Raw genomic sequence first — 15,515 nt, forward strand, 5'->3', positions numbered from 1 at the left:
ATTGTAATTATTTATCTCGTCAGTATTCTGCTCGCTACACCGCCACCTAGTGATGATAGCACACAATTACTGCTCCCTCCCTCCAAGTTGACTGCCTTGATGAATAATATGATTTTTTTTATTTTGTCTCCTAGAATAGTATTGCAGCCTATGATAATGAAGCAGGAAGAACTGAAACAATAAATAATAAGATGAAAGCCAAAAGTACGCAACAATATATCCATATCTTTTATTGTTGGCTGAGGATGAACAAAGTACTGATGATGCAATCACCATATAGGAAGGACCACACAGTAAGTAACTTTGGCTACAGTAAAGTGGTAGAACTTACACAGTGCAAAATGCTTGGCTAAGAGCTTACAATGTAACATATCGTACACTGTAAATATACACCGCTTGTACAACATATTCACAGGAGGAGCGGGACTCGACGACTCCGGATGAATGTTTGAAATATCCTCATATCAAATTTTTAAAGTCATGCTTGTCACACTAAGTGCTGCGGTAGCCTACATCACTAGATGAAGCACAGAGTCGGTAAAACATAGAAGGAGCAGTGTCAGGGTTTCTTTTATAGGCTACATCGTTGGTAGAAAATTAAAGTTTACAGCATGGCAGTGGTATCGGTCACATATTACATATGCTTTTATTTGTACCTTTCAGAGTGTGGACGTTCAGGCTGCGAATCTTCTTATTTTTTCGCCCCCCACTTATTTTCTTTCATTTTTTTGCAGTTGTAGAGGAAGGGGGATGTGATGTCATACCAGAAATTCACATGTTCAAGCAAGAGTCAGAGGAGTAAGAAGTGAGGTTGCCTTCAACTCTATAGGCACTCATTTATCAGCATGCGGTGTCTTTACATGCCTCTGACAGCAGAATATATATATATATCTATATGTGTTTTTTTTTTTGTTTTGTTTTTTTAAACATCACTGCTGATGTCATAAACGGATGTCTCAAAGATGTAGAAAAAGGTAACAGGTAGTAAAAGCCCTGTGTGAGCTCGAATGGTTCATGAGGTTATGTTGTTTCTGTAGCATGCGAAAGCTTGATGTAGCCTATAGGATACTGCCCCGCTGCTGCAGGGCCGTACTCCCACTCTCACGCTTTGATGCTGAGGCACGTAGCTGAATCTGCCGTGTCGATAAATGTGCGCTGGATGCATGACCATAAACAGCGAAGCAGAGCCAGCCCGAGCTGCTCCACAGGGATCTGAGACTGCACATCATTACGATACAGCCTCCGAACGGTTTTCACAGCTCCTCTTGAGCACCAATGCCACAGCAGAGAGGTGCGCTAAAAATACTTATTTTCTGCTTTAGATGGATTCACTGAAGCAGAAGTCAACCAAAGGGACCAGCTACAACCAAAGTGCAAAGACTTACTCCCCTTAAAATGAACAGAAATACTTACAGAAAGACCCCAATTTGAATTAATTTGTGACTCACGTCCGCACTTCAGCAATCAGCATGAATCAGCATTTCTGTAAATGCGCCAGATTTTGCCCCGAAGGAATCAATTCAACTCTGACTCCCCGAGCTGAGCCTCAAATTTTAATGAAGACAATTTTGGATTCAATCATGTGAAAGATCAGAGAGTTACGTCATGTTTCACGTCTGAAGGTCTACTTTTTAAAACACTGGATTGCACAAACAACTCGAGTCTATAGTGTGTTTACTTTTTGACACATATTCCAGCACATTTTGTCCTTTGTCACACTGTGCATTTGGTATTAGTCATTAGTATTCTGCTTTAAATTCAACAATTGATTTCAAATCCTTAGTCCTGGCAACTGATGCAGAACAGGCAATACACATTGTGCCGGGATCAGACTACACAATATATTTGTCTGTCACGATGGTAACTGTCTCAGATGTGCTTGTCGGGGGACTGGCCACGCTTTAAGTATGACAAATGATCTTTCACGTTGGTGCATGAGTTATTGGGTCAAGAAGTTGTCAATCATGGCTACGGAGGCACTGTGTGTGACGCTACTGGTCCTTTTGCCATGTTTACAAATGCGCACCAGAGAGCCCTCTGTCATCCCATTGGTTGACGTCAAGGAACACATCGTAGGATAGGTCAAACTAGGCAAGTAAAAACTAAAAAACTCTGACATGCTAGACTTTTTGTCGAGGTATCTGGGACACCACATGGCTGTTCTTTAATAATGTCACATTGCACAGCTTGTTTGTTGTTCTCGATGTTTATATTTGGGCCCAACACTGGACATTTGTTGGCCATGACTAAATTGTGTTAAAAACGGTCTGAATTCATGTAGTCTGAACCCAGCACAACTCTGCCAGTGGGAGACTGACTTCATGCAGACATGATCCTACTCTTAAATCTGACTGGTCATTGCAATTTAGTTCTTAATCATGTACCTTTCAGGTTTTGACTTTACACCTTTATCTTGTAATTCAAAGTGTCTCAGAGCGGACTGATCGTACAATGATATTGGGACACAGGCTCTTTAGCAGCAGCTGATTTTCTGTGGACATGCTCATGGGCTCAACAGGTATCGATCTCTGGTAACTTGAAGCAGAATGTGTCTCCTTTAATCTCAGACATGGTCTTAGTCGTTCACTGAGCTTTACCCAGTTTGACCCTTTCATTTCTAACAAAGAGCGAACGAGACTCCTATTTCAAAAACCCTTTGTTTTCCCTGAAAGTCTTCAGAGTTAGAGAAGGATATCTAGATGAGTTTTAGGTTACATGAGGTGATGTTTGGGCCCAATGAAGGCTCCAGAATAAGGACAAAGAGACGGACAGCTTTCCCTTGAGTGCAGTCTTGTCACTGTAGCTGGCATCCTCGACAGTCGTCCTCAGGTTCTGTGTTGTCAGAAGAGTAGGAGCTCTCCTCGCTCACTGTCAAATGCAACATAATATGATTAGTGTGTACAACTTTGTTGAGTAGATACACAAACTTCAGCCTTGTAATTATGTTCATAAACTAAATAACAATTCATTTTACAACAGAAGTATGACTTACACCACTCGGTCTGTATGGGGAGGAAGGCCTTGTCACCGTTCTCCCTGATCATCTCCTCGATCTTATCCAGTAGCACAGACACACTCCTGTCCTTGCCTGGTGTCTTACTGTCCAGGACGTGGTAATAGTTCCCACAGTACTCCAGCAGTCTTTGCAGCTCCCGCCCGCCTCTGAGGATGTGCTCCTCGATGGGCGTGCGTCCCAGCCAGTCACCGCAGCTGAACAGCACCATGGTGTGGAGGCACGCGCTGTCCCCAAACAGAGTCTCTATGTGCGCCAGGAGGGTTCGCCTCTTCCTGGCGGTGAGCGACGAGACCACGGGAAGGACCAGCAGCAGGGTGTGAGGTCCGGGGCGGAGGAGGGCAGCCCCGCGCTGGGACTCCTGGCGGATGCGCTTCGGGGTTCGCCTCACCGAGAACCAGTCCCAGCCCGGGGTGTCGACGATGGTGACCCGACGACCGGACACAAGCGCCTGCCTTCTAAGGCACAGCTCTGTTTCCTGGCCCGATTCGAAGAAGCGACGGCCCAGGATGGAGTTCCCCACCGAGCTCTTTCCAGTGCCCTTCCAGCCCAACAGCAGCAACCTCAGCTCTGAGCAGAAAAACAAAGAGGAAGAGATGAAGAGTGTAAAGTAAAGTAAACGTTAGGACTGAGAAGCTTGTTTTCCCAGGAACAGCATTACAATACTTGTGCGTTCAACTCTCTCCTTCACTACGTCACTCACCCACTTACACACTCCAGTACACACACGCACACGCACACGCACACGCACACGCACACACACACACACACACACACACACACACACACACACACACGCACACACACACGCACACGCACAGCGCCATCATACCTCTGGGAGGTCCTCCGATCATCTGCTCCCTCTGTCTCGCATGCTCCTCCATCCTCATCCTCTCTTCCTCCAGAGCTCTCCTGGCCTGTTCTTCCTCCAGTAAAATCAACTCATTCACCTCAAAGTACCAGCCTGCAAGAAAGCAGCGATCAATTATTCACTAAACTGCTCTCTAACACAACGGGTGTACTGATTCATAATGTAACAATCATAAGCTACACAGGTACATGGAGTTTTGTAATGTTGTGTTATGTAATGCTTACTTAAAAATATCTTGAGAAATAAATAAAGTATGACCAAAATATACAAATATGGACAAAATAAGAAATCCAGCCACACCTTGATTATCAGTGATCATTTCCTCCACCTTTTCCATCAGCTCGGGTACCTGTGTGTTTTCCTCCGTTTCTTTCCGAGAGTTATCAAAGGCATGGTACCTGCAGTGGTGGGAAAACATCTTCACTAAATTTACACAAACTGTTCACATTTACATGTAAAGTTCAGAAAACAGTTTTATAAGGTTGTCTGCGTCTCTGAAGGGAGCTTTTCCCAAAATCTGGAAGAGAAAAAAAGAACCCTGATGATGTCATAGTGATGTCATCAGGGTATTTCGGCTGATGCTTAAGACACACAATTTTGAACATAAAGCCAAACATTCTCAACTTGAAAATATATAAATAGGGTTTTTTGGCCTCGAACCACATGAAGAACTAAAACTTAGACCTCTGCAATATTGATTTTTGACTACAAGCAAGACTTGATGGTTTAAAAGTGGTCAAATGGTTACAGATGGGGAAGTCAACCTTCAGCTGTTATAGCAGTGCACTCCTATTACGTACTGGACTCACAATGGGAAATTTGGAGAAGAAGACCAAAAGTCCAAACAGTTTGGCCGAAGATTTGGGTGCGTTGTGTAAGTAGCGACTAATGTAGCTTGGAGCTGCTAGCCTCAAAAAGACAGGAAGATTGGGCTACAGAGCTCTGGTAAGCTCTTTCAGCTTCAATCCCCCAGATTTTCCACATGTTGTTTTTTAGACCCAACTGACACTGACAGAAATTACATCACTTGAGGCAATCTGATCAATTGCCTCATATGATGTCACTTGAGGCGGGATCAGATTTCACGCAGCTCGTTCTCGAGCCACAAAAGGTTTGATACATCTTTTCTCACACTTGCGCTTATCAAGACCTAAAAACAAACTTGAGACGTATAAAATCTGTGGAAATGCTCTTTGCGTTGATAAACTGGTAAACTGCTGGTTCGCTGTTGTCCCAACCAAAAGATTGAGTTGAATTACACAGTACCAACGTAGACTTCACACAGACAGATTGGTGTTCGTTTGTTTACATCAAGCTTTTGAGAAATCGGACAGACAAAAAAAACAAAAACAAAGGGCAAGCGAGCAGACAATCGTACCTGCTTCCACATCTCTCCACCAGCCACTGCAGGGCCTCTCCAGTGTTCGCTATGTGCTCCTCAATAAAGACACCTTTGGGCAGCTTGTCCACCCCAGTAAAGAGGACCATGGAGTACCTCCAGGTGCCTCCGCCCAGGGCCCCCAGCTGCTCCTCTGCGGCCCTCCTGTGGGTGTCAGTGAACGGCTGTGTGACCGACACCACCAGCAGGATAGTGTGGGGCCCGGGAGGGCAGAGGATGGCCCCCATGCACGGCCCCTCGCTGTCCAGGCTCGTCGTGGGCCGCGGCTGGGTGTCCGACTCTGCGCCGGCATCGTCGTTGTTGTCAGCCTCGGCGTCGTCCTCCTCCTGGTCGGCGGGGATGGCCCACGGCGGGGTGTCCACCACGGTGACCCGCCGGCCGTAGATCTCCGTCTGGCCCACGTTGCTGTGAGTGGTCTCTGTCCCGGCATCAAAGACCTCGTCCCCCAGGATGGTGTTGGCAGTGGAGGTTTTACCGGACTGTGGCCCCCCCAGGAGCAGCAGCCTGCGCTCAGGGGGGTGGCGGCCCCTGGGGTCCCCTGTTGTAACACAGAAAGATCAGACCTGACTTTCCCTCCAGGACGGTTTTTGTTGTAAATCTTCTAATGCGACCTGAAGCACAGCAGGTGGTCCTCAGAGGAAATGATCTTCAATCTGTCTTAACCCTCGTTCTCTCTCTAAAGTACTGTCTTCATCGTGCCGTCTGGAGACGGATGAACTTCTGTGTTCTTCCCACTGCGATACACACTCCTCTCCTCCTCTCATTACTGCTGTACCCTCTTCTTATCTAAACTCCTTGCTACCTTACACCTCTTCTCCTTTACTGCCTCCTCTTCCATTCATGTCTTTATCCCCGTCTCTCTCCCCCCTCACTTCCTTCTCCGCATGCCTCCTCTTTGTTATCATCAGTCCATACCCTCTGGAAAAAAATTGGGTCATAGAAGAGGAACCCTGGCCTCCTTCCAGACAGAGTGGCATGTGGACAAAATATGATCTACTCGGAGTAAAAGTTACAAGGTTAGGTTGGTAAAATTAATATTCAAAGGGTGGCAAGAGGAGCGGCGCGTACCTCGTAACGATGACAGGGCGGACAGTGGGGAGGGGGGAGGGGGTGAGGAACACAAGGAAGTTTATTGATTTATCCCTGTTACTTACTGCTGCTGAGACTTTCCATGTGTGTTGTTAATCACAGGAAGTTGACTCCAGCAACAGTTTCCCACTACAGTGGATGTAATGGTGCTGAGAGTCGTCCCCCCTCCCTCCCCCCGCCCCACCCCAACCCCTGGATGCTGTGATTAAAATGAATGGTGATGTTGTGAAACCTGCGCTGAGGTGTGCAGCAGAGGATAAAAGCCCACTCACCAGTGTCAGAGGCAGAGGACACAGCAGCCATCTTGTGTGTAGAACCTCTGGCTTCCTCCTCCTCAGCCCCCCTCCTCCTTCTCCTTCTCGCCTCCACGGTGGATTCCTTTTTCTTGCTTCTTCAGAAGGCGACGGATCCTGCGCGGCGTGCGGAAGGCTGGCAGCTCGATTGCTTCTTGTCTCTCTCTTTCACTCTAACCCTCATTCTACTGCAGTGTAACGCACTCTAACCTCAGTTTCCTATGTCTGCCCCTGCCATACCTCCTCTGCCATTCAACCCTCTCCCTCTCCTCTGTGTAATCTATTCCCCTCCACACCCCCTTCACCTCACTGTGGCTCTCGTCCGTCCTCTCCTCTGTATCCTCTCTCCTCCTTCCCTCGTCGTCCAGCGCTCCCTCCTTTGTCTTATTTATCTGTCCGAGCAGAGGGGAAAGATTGTGCAATGCAGGAGACTGGAAGCCAAATCCACCCCTGCAGCAGCAGCTACAGGAAGAAGTCTAGTCATTTTTTTTTTGTTTTTTTTAAGGCCAAACAGAGGAAGCTGTTCCTCCCACTTGCTGGGATCACACAGCAGCAGCAGCAGCAGCAGTAGTAGTGTGGCACTGTATGCAGACTGCAGTCAGGAGGACAGATAGAAAGATGGATAGACAGAGATAGGGAGCGAGACAGAGAGGGGGCACTCTGTTCTCTTTTTCCAGCTGGATGTATTCCCCAGCTGCTGCATTACGCACGAACACAACCATATATGTGATGCCTGCAGACATAGAAATATTGTGATGCAGGAGGGGGGACGGGACGTATACTGCATGAATAAATTTAAATATTGATATAAGGCTTACATAATACATAAAAGATCCTATGAATAGTAAATCACTGTATCTATTTGTTTGGCATTCAAAGCACTGTCATGTCAGTGTGGACAAATTCTGAAGGATACGTCATGTGTGGCAGGAAAAAAACAACAACATGCAAAGTGTCTTAGCTCATCCTTGGCTCCTTCACAGATGAGTAATGTGCGCCAGCTACTGTATATGGCGAGATGCATTCAAGGACCCAAGGGAAATTACGCAAGACAAATATATTTTAAAAACAAAAGAATAAAAACACCAGCTTGGAGCATTTTGAGGAAGAAAATAACATTATTTTATACATTTTAAAAGTTTAGCCTGCAGTACTTTCCTGTATTGTAGCCGTGTTCCCACTATTTTGAATTAGACGCACTCAAATGATCGCTGCCCTCTGCCGTACGTCGTTACAAGTGTCCCACTCAGACCGCGCGCCGTATGTCGACCATAACTGTCGTAAAAAAAAAAAAAAGAAGCTTTCCCTGTCCATGTGATGGTACAAGCTGAAGTCGGCTGCTAGGAGGCTAGTAGTGTGTGTGTGTGTGTGTGTCGAAAGGTACAGAGCAAACATCTGTGTTAGCTCAAACAACCTCGTCTCAGAAACATGGACGGGGCCGACGAGTTCATGAAATATCGCTCACCGCTGGTGTCCAGATATGCCAGCAAGGAAATGGCCTATAACTTCAGTGACAGGAAGAAATTCACAACCTGGAGGAAGCTGTGGATCTACCTGGCTAAAGCTGAGAAGGTTTGTCACACTGTAGCGCGGAGCTGCAAACCCAGTCAGTGCTTTTATTGCATTTATCCGCTTTTTTTTTTTAATTTTTTTTAGTATCAAACTCTTGAGAAATCTTCTGGACTAAAGTTAGAGAGCTTCAGAGAGCACGATCAAGTTTCCTGCTCTAAATATAGGTGCTTTTTTTTTTTTTGTTTTGAAGGAGGACCAGAGCAGCAGAGCGGAGCTGTCTGCATAGTTCTCAGGTCCTGACTGAGCAGCTGTGTCACAACAAGCAGAAATAGTATGAAGTAACAACTTCAGGCCAAAAAGAGGTTGCATTTCATTCATTATTTTAGACCAAATATAATTCTTTAAACATTTTAGAACTTTTATTTACAAACTTTTGAATCACCGTGTTTGACTTTTTAAATGCGATTGGGATATTTTCCCGTAAATATTCACTCATAAATAAAGAATACCATTACAAGGAGAGGATCAGTCACTGTATGTTTGAAACTCATACCCTAGTTCACCAAGATAACAAATAATAAGCTGCTTGACTCCAAAACTGCATTAGGCCTCCACCTCATAAATGTTTGTTTTATTGAATGATTTGAAGGTTATTTTCACCGAATTGCTTTTGTTTCAACAGATAAAAGTTACAAATTTAGATTAGCATTTTCAAGGGGACAGCTTTAAAGTTGTTGAAGGGATAACCCTTTGACAAGATATTTACATGTTACTACTACTTATTGAGCTTCTTTTATATGAACAATAACAAATTGATACTCGGCACACACATAGTCAACCAGCAGCTCCCGAGCCACCGGTTGGAGACCCCTGCCACAGTGTGGAAAAGACAAACCGGGAAACTTGTGCCGTATCACGATATCCAACGTCTGAGACGATATCTCTGTCATGATATCACCATGACATCCATATATTTCCCAGCCTTACTTCAAATGTCTGGATTTGTCTTGTGGCAAAGAGTCCAAAACTTTTAATTTTTTGTCTATTTGAGATGATATAAAATACAGAAAAAAGAGAATTCTTCACACTGGAGAAAGTGGAACTAAGAAATATTTGATGGCTAAGAATAACTTTAGGTAATTTACATAACCCCGGTTCTCTGAGTAGCATGCGTTATTGTCTCGCATTGGGAAGCGCCCTCTGCGTGTCCTCATCAGAAGCTCCTCTTACACTCTACCAGTCAGGATTGGCTACTACAATTTAAAATACATATCTGTTGCTTCGAACATCGTTTGGCTGCTCATCATAAGTCTGTAATTACAGCCTCTAAATAATAAGAAGCGACATAACAGCACTTTTGACATTTAGCTCCTGAACCATCCAGCTATTTGATCCCTTGAAGGTCCCCCGGCCCATCGCCTGGCTCAAAATGTTTTGTATCTGTGCTGTTTGTGTCACTGTGTGGACTGTGCTGACAGGTCATCATTGTAAATGAGAATTGGTTCTCAATTGATTTTACCTGGTTAAATAAAGGTCATAAAATGTCAGAGTCAAGGTTTATATATGAGAAAGAAACCAATAAATCAGTCAGTTGCTGGTGATTTCAACAGATTAACATTTGCTGACGTTATCACGGAGGCATCACAAGTGCCCGAACATTCTGCAGATCCTGTAATGTCATCATTCGTCTCATTAAAGAGGCCGGCGGAGAAGTTAACTGGTGGCAGGGCCTGTCTCACATGACTCCCCTCACATGAGCAGTCACACACACACTAATCGGAACGGACCAGAGCCGTCTTTGATAGTTTTCTGGACTATGAGATGTCCTTTGGGGGTTAGCTTACGGTCTCTCTGTGCAGGGGAAGTTAGACCAGTTGCTGCTACTGTGTGTAAATAGCAGAGAATGTCACAGTACAAGAGACACAGTACAAGGCCTATAAAAGCCTGCTTTCTGCTGGTTCGAGCCTCGCCCAGCTGAAGTTCTGCAGCCTTTAGGATGTTTTACCCTCAAAAATATTTATATTTTCTGAACTGAGATATCTTGTGTTGAGTCCCTATTTGCTTTGAGCCGGCCTGCTTGCAGTCTGACCCCCGACCCACCAAGGGTTGACGTTTAGGTCCTCAACTGTATTGCAGTGCTGAGGGACTTTGGTACTTTTGTGATTGAACCCAGTTTCTCATTTAGCCCATTCTGTAGTCCTGTCGTGATCACATGACCGCTGTATCCCAAAAGAAAAAAAAAAAGTCCCAATCTAATTAGGATATTGAGTCTCCTCATGAGAACAACACATGTCTGTCAAGACTGTGGAAAAGACAGACAAGGTCACCTATGGCAACAATGTGCTGTTTGTTCTCAGCTCAACCAAATGATGTTGAAAACATTTAAAGGTTCAGTTTGTAGGATTTAGAGGCCGACCAGTATTGGATTTGTTTTTTTGCAGATATTAGGAAGTTACACATTTTTTTGATTTTCCTACATTCTACCAAATATAACTTGATAGAAGAGCCAACACTACAAAAAAAAAGCATATCCAAATGATTGAAGTATTTAAAAAAAAATATATAAACATGGAAACATTCACTTTTTTAATCAACTCACTTGTGAAAATTGATTTTCTTTTGTTGAAATTATAGTTCATTAAATATTTTGGAATATATGACTTGTTAGGGCAAAACCCGATATTGGATGACATGATATTAGGCTCTAGAACATTTTGATGTCAACATTAACAAGTTGAGCATTCAAATGATTTTCTAATGCCATATGCAAGCCATATGATTAATTGAAAACATAATCAGCATCTTAAGTAACTTTTACAATAATTATTAGTTGAACTTGCAACCCTGGAAGTACTTAAACATGCCTACTGTACCAATGGCCAGACGCACTGAGTTCTTTTTTTTTTTTTTTTAAGATTAAATTGTAACTTCACACATTCGCTTGTATTGATTCTTCCTCCGTCTCACCGTCTCTGTGTCTTCATCGTTGTCTTCCTCAGGCGTTGGGTCTGCCCATCATGGACAACCAGATTCTGGAGATGGAGAGTCACGCGCAGGACATTGACTTTGCCATGGCGGCCGAAGAAGAGCGCAAGCTCAGGCACGATGTCATGGCTCATGTCCACACCTTCGCTCACTGCTGCCCAACTGCTGCTCCCATCATCCACCTGGGAGCCACCTCCTGCTACGTGGGAGACAACACTGTAAGTATGATTGTTTGTTTGATTACAAAATCGATTGTATAATCTCAGTAGTTCTAAGGAACGACCGCTAGCTGTTTGCCTTTGAGGACACAATTCCGATCTTGAAGATAGAATTGTACTATTCTCCAGGACAAAGTGCTTTGCTTTCAAAGTTTTTCACGTTGTGTTGTTTTTCTTCCTCAGGATCTCATTATGTTGCGCGATGGCTTCGACATCCTTTTGCCGAAGGTGAGGCTCAGCTGTTTGCCGGAAAACATACACACCCACCCAGTTGTGCATCTGTTAAGTCAGATCTGTTCTGTTCTGTTTGGAAGCCTCAGCTGTTTATCAAGTCAACAATGTAGAAATAATAACCAGAGTAATTTAATGTTCACTTTCTTTACTCTGCACATAGAATACAAACTGAACATAAACTTAACATGCTCGGGTTGTATGGGTATTATGTAATAAGTCAGTGTTAAAACTCTCCGTTCTTTTTCTTACAGCTGGCGAGAGTCATTGACAGGCTGGCAAACTTTGCAGAGAAATACGCCGACCTCCCCACGCTTGGCTTCACACACTACCAGTGAGTCTGAATACAGCTGCATCGCCATATATGCAGTGTTTCCATATGACTTTACCTAGCACTCCATTGCTGCCTGATTCTTTTGTTGGATCCCTACAGCACTATGAACGCTGTCACTGACTGACCCGTGGATTCCCATGTGCCTGGGACTCTCACATCTTCTTTCTCATAATTATGTCATATCTAGAACTTGCGTGTCTCCACCGAGGGCCACTAGGGTTTGGCTCCAAAAACCCTCTGGCTCCAATAGACTCCCATTCAACTTCTCTCATGAAATCCGAAGTCAATATGGTGTCACATGCTAAATTTGCTCCTTCTGATCAGTGTTCTGGAAATCCATCTAAAAATAAGTCCTTAATTACTTTGATATTAGGCCTCAAAGATTGATATATTTAGGGGCGTGTCTGTGTGACTGACAGACCTGTGATGCAGTCAAGTTTCCACTATAGGCGTCTTCAGTTTCCCAGTCAGATCGAGTCAGATCCACCGCTCGCTCCTCCCCAGCTCGTACAAATATGGTCACCGCTGGCTCCAAAATAGCAAGATGGCGACGGCAGAAATGGCGATATCAAGCCTCAGAACAGCAGTTCACAAACCACTGGGTGATGTCACGGAAGGTTTTGACCCAGTCTTGTTCTAAAAAACATCTTCCCTGTCTCCTGTCTCACCCACCGGGCCACTTTCCTGCTCTCTTCACAGGCCCGCCCAGTTAACCACGGTGGGGAAGCGAGCGTGTCTATGGCTGCAGGACTTGGTCATGGACATGAGGAACCTGCAGCGAGCCCGCGATGACATACGTTTCCGGGGGGTCAAGGGGACCACTGGCACCCAGGCGAGCTTCCTGCAGCTCTTCCAGGGGGACCATGACAAGGTATAAAAAAAAAAATCATCAGGTAATAAATTAGCATGTAAGTGATGACAGCAATGAGAATATTTGTATTTTCATGGATTTAAATGTGTCTGTTCTCATTTTCTGCCATCAGGTGGAAGATCTTGACAGGATGGTGACAGAAATGTCCGGCTTCAAAAAGCAAGTTACTCCGATATTCAGTGAAGCCATAATAATGGAAGAAGTGTGTTTTTAATTTTTTTAATTTTATAACACAAGCTGGAAGGATTTGAAATCCAGTCTGTAGCAAAGTTTCTGTATAAACAGTTAAAAACCTGCTTCAAAATAAGGGTGGAGGTGTTTTAACAGGCTATAGGGACTGGCTTTGTTAGAAGCCCTCTTAATATTGTTCCTGTCTTCACCCAGAGCCTACCTCGTGACTGGACAGACGTACAGCCGTAAGGTGGACGTAGACTGTGTGTCCACCTTGGCTAGTTTGGGAGCTACTGTTCACAAGGTGAGCTGGAGACGCAGAGAAATGTCTCCATCTAGTGGTAAACCTCCTCCTTTAACCTAAATTTAACATTAAACGTGAACTTGTCCCCTTTACTTTGTCACTCTGTACAGATCTGTACAGACATCCGCCTGCTGGCCAACCTGAAGGAGATCGAAGAGCCTTTCGAGAAGGAGCAGATCGGTTCGTTCACTCAGTACTTGCGTCGCACTGTGAAATTCAAAAGCTTTAAACAGTGTAACTCGTGCCTCAGCATGAAGCTGCCTTCCCCCCTCCAGGTTCCAGTGCCATGCCCTACAAGAGGAACCCCATGCGCTCAGAGCGTTGCTGTAGCTTGGCCCGACACCTGGTGGCGCTGGTGGCCGACCCGCTGCAGACGGCCTCGGTCCAGTGGCTGGAGAGGACGCTGGACGACAGCGCCAACAGGTCAGCCAACCCCAGAGAAAACATTTTCATTGTACTTTACGTTAATATGGTGTCATGGATGTCACATTCAATTCAGAAATATGCAGTAATGTCCAGTAGTACACAGTATGAACCATTTCAAATAGCTAAGATGTGATTTGACTGAGAGTACGCTGAGGCTTGGTTCTCCCCCTCTACATATTTACTCCTTTCACCCCCGTGCTCGTGTGCAGGAGGATCTCCCTGCCCGAGTCCTTCCTCACAGCCGACATCATCCTCAGCACCCTGCAGAACATCACAGAGGGTCTGGTGGTCTACCCCAAAGTCATCGAGAGACACATCCGCCACGAGCTGCCCTTCATGGCCACGGAGAACATCATCATGGCCATGGTGAAGGCTGGAGGAAACAGACAGGTAGGAGACAGAGCTGAGGGAGGGACACTGCTCGGTGAGAAAGTCAGAATCGACACGATGACCAATATTTGAATTTAAAGGGATAATCGATTTGTTCTTTTATTAAAAGAGAGACGCAGCCAGATATATATAGGTAGGTTTTGTGTTCAGCCTTGAGTGACTGCTCTGTAAAAAGTAGTTTTTGAGCTTTAACTATGTTCCTGAATAATTAATGTCTTCTTGTCTCAGTTGTGAGTCTGACTAGAAATAAACAAACATGACTTGGCAAACTGCCAAAATGAGGCCAAAATCTGACTGGCAAGGCTAATACATAAATTATAGTATAGAGCGCCACCAGGTGAAGAAGTAAAGGTGTCACAACTATGTTTGAACACTAGATCAGTTGTATAAAGTCAGCTACATCTGTGTGAGTGTAGTTGCACTTTCTGTTATTTGTGAGTCTCCATCTTTTTTTTTCTTTTCTGCATCTCTCCTTTAGGACTGCCACGAGAAGATCCGTGTCCTGTCCCAGGAGGCAGCAGCTGTTGTCAAACAGGAAGGTGGTGACAACGACCTGCTGGCCAGAGTCCAGCGGGACTCCTACTTTGCTCCCATCCTGGCGCAGCTGGACGCCCTGCTGGAGCCCAAGACCTTTATTGGCCGTGCTCCACAGCAGGTACAACACAAACAATAATTACAATAGTTCATGCAAATTCAACCTGTCTCTGTAATATTTGGGAGAGCTTGCAATTTTACAAAATTCGGGATGCTAGAGTTACTCACTATCGCCTCCTAGTGTACAAAGCGTAAATAAAAGATGGGATTTCATTCTTTCAAATCACATCTTTACAGCTGCGGAAACTAATATTGCGTCACATTTCCTTTTGTTGTTCTTCCCCCCCCTCTCCGCTCCAGGTAGCCAGGTTCCTGTCTGAAGAAGTGCGCCCCCTGCTGGAGCCTTACAAGGCTAAGATGGATGTAAAGATTGAGCTTGAGCTTTAAAGCTCACACATGCCTGCCGACCCACACTGACATGCGCACAGGCTAAGAGGAAAAGACTTCATCGTAGTGTTTGGCCACGGTGAACACTGTGATACATGTCAATAAAGAAAATTGTTGAATTCCGTTCTTTTTATTTTAGTGTTTATATTTCTGCCCGCTGCATCTGGAACCGAAGATAGTGTTCATACTCAAAACAGTACAGTACATAGTGTTACATTTTTAAATGACGTATAACTAAAACAAACATTGATTAATAATACTGTAGTGGTTAAATTATTATAGTAACTCTTTGTTGACAAAAACCAAAGGTTATATGTGCTTCATGGGCTTTTACAACAGGTATTTTTTTTAATAAATACTCATTTAGTGGATTATTTATTTACTCATTACTTAACATTCATGATTAATCCTACAGACAACCTGAATG

At 44.6% G+C, this 15,515-nt stretch overlaps 2 protein-coding genes across 2 annotated transcripts; one reads left to right on the top strand and one right to left on the bottom strand.

The window, feature by feature from the left end:
- Positions 1–205: 205 nt before the first annotated feature.
- Positions 206–7,878, bottom strand: LOC138622537 (GTPase IMAP family member 8). Its single transcript, XM_069701416.1, has 6 exons — positions 6,645–7,878; positions 5,263–5,821; positions 4,185–4,282; positions 3,846–3,977; positions 2,993–3,583; positions 206–2,868 (listed from the first exon to the last, which is right to left on the bottom strand). Exons 1-6 carry the CDS (start codon positions 6,673–6,675, stop codon positions 2,795–2,797), a joined length of 1,485 nt encoding a protein of 494 aa, XP_069557517.1. The 5' UTR covers positions 6,676–7,878; the 3' UTR covers positions 206–2,794.
- A 91-nt stretch (positions 7,879–7,969) lies between these two features.
- adsl (adenylosuccinate lyase) lies at positions 7,970–15,211 on the top strand. Its single transcript, XM_069701417.1, has 12 exons — positions 7,970–8,237; positions 11,177–11,380; positions 11,564–11,608; positions 11,866–11,945; positions 12,645–12,816; positions 12,929–12,975; positions 13,201–13,291; positions 13,402–13,471; positions 13,567–13,714; positions 13,927–14,107; positions 14,586–14,762; positions 15,002–15,211. The coding sequence occupies exons 1-12, from the start codon at positions 8,094–8,096 to the stop codon at positions 15,086–15,088; spliced, it is 1,446 nt and encodes a 481-aa protein (XP_069557518.1). The 5' UTR covers positions 7,970–8,093; the 3' UTR covers positions 15,089–15,211.
- The last annotated feature ends 304 nt before the right edge of the window (positions 15,212–15,515 follow it).

The sequence above is a fragment of the Brachyistius frenatus genome, unplaced genomic scaffold, assembly GCF_029030835.1.
Source record: "Brachyistius frenatus isolate BFR_SWC_R1_liver_20210118 unplaced genomic scaffold, ASM2903083v1 Contig_36, whole genome shotgun sequence".
Taxonomy (NCBI): Eukaryota; Metazoa; Chordata; class Actinopteri; family Embiotocidae; genus Brachyistius; species Brachyistius frenatus.

Coding starts and splice junctions, on each gene's coding strand:
- adsl (XM_069701417.1), top strand. CDS start 8,094: ATGGACGGGGCCGACGAGTTCATGAAATATCGCTCACCGCTGGTGTCC. Junction 8,238..11,176: donor ACCTGGCTAAAGCTGAGAAG/GTTTGTCACACT, acceptor TGTCTTCCTCAG/GCGTTGGGTCTGCCCATCAT. Junction 14,108..14,585: donor AGGCTGGAGGAAACAGACAG/GTAGGAGACAGA, acceptor TCTCTCCTTTAG/GACTGCCACGAGAAGATCCG.
- LOC138622537 (XM_069701416.1), bottom strand. CDS start 6,675: ATGGCTGCTGTGTCCTCTGCCTCTGACACTG. Junction 3,978..4,184: donor AATGATCACTGATAATCAAG/GTGTGGCTGGAT, acceptor GCTTTCTTGCAG/GCTGGTACTTTGAGGTGAAT. Junction 2,869..2,992: donor CCCCATACAGACCGAGTGGT/GTAAGTCATACT, acceptor TGCATTTGACAG/TGAGCGAGGAGAGCTCCTAC.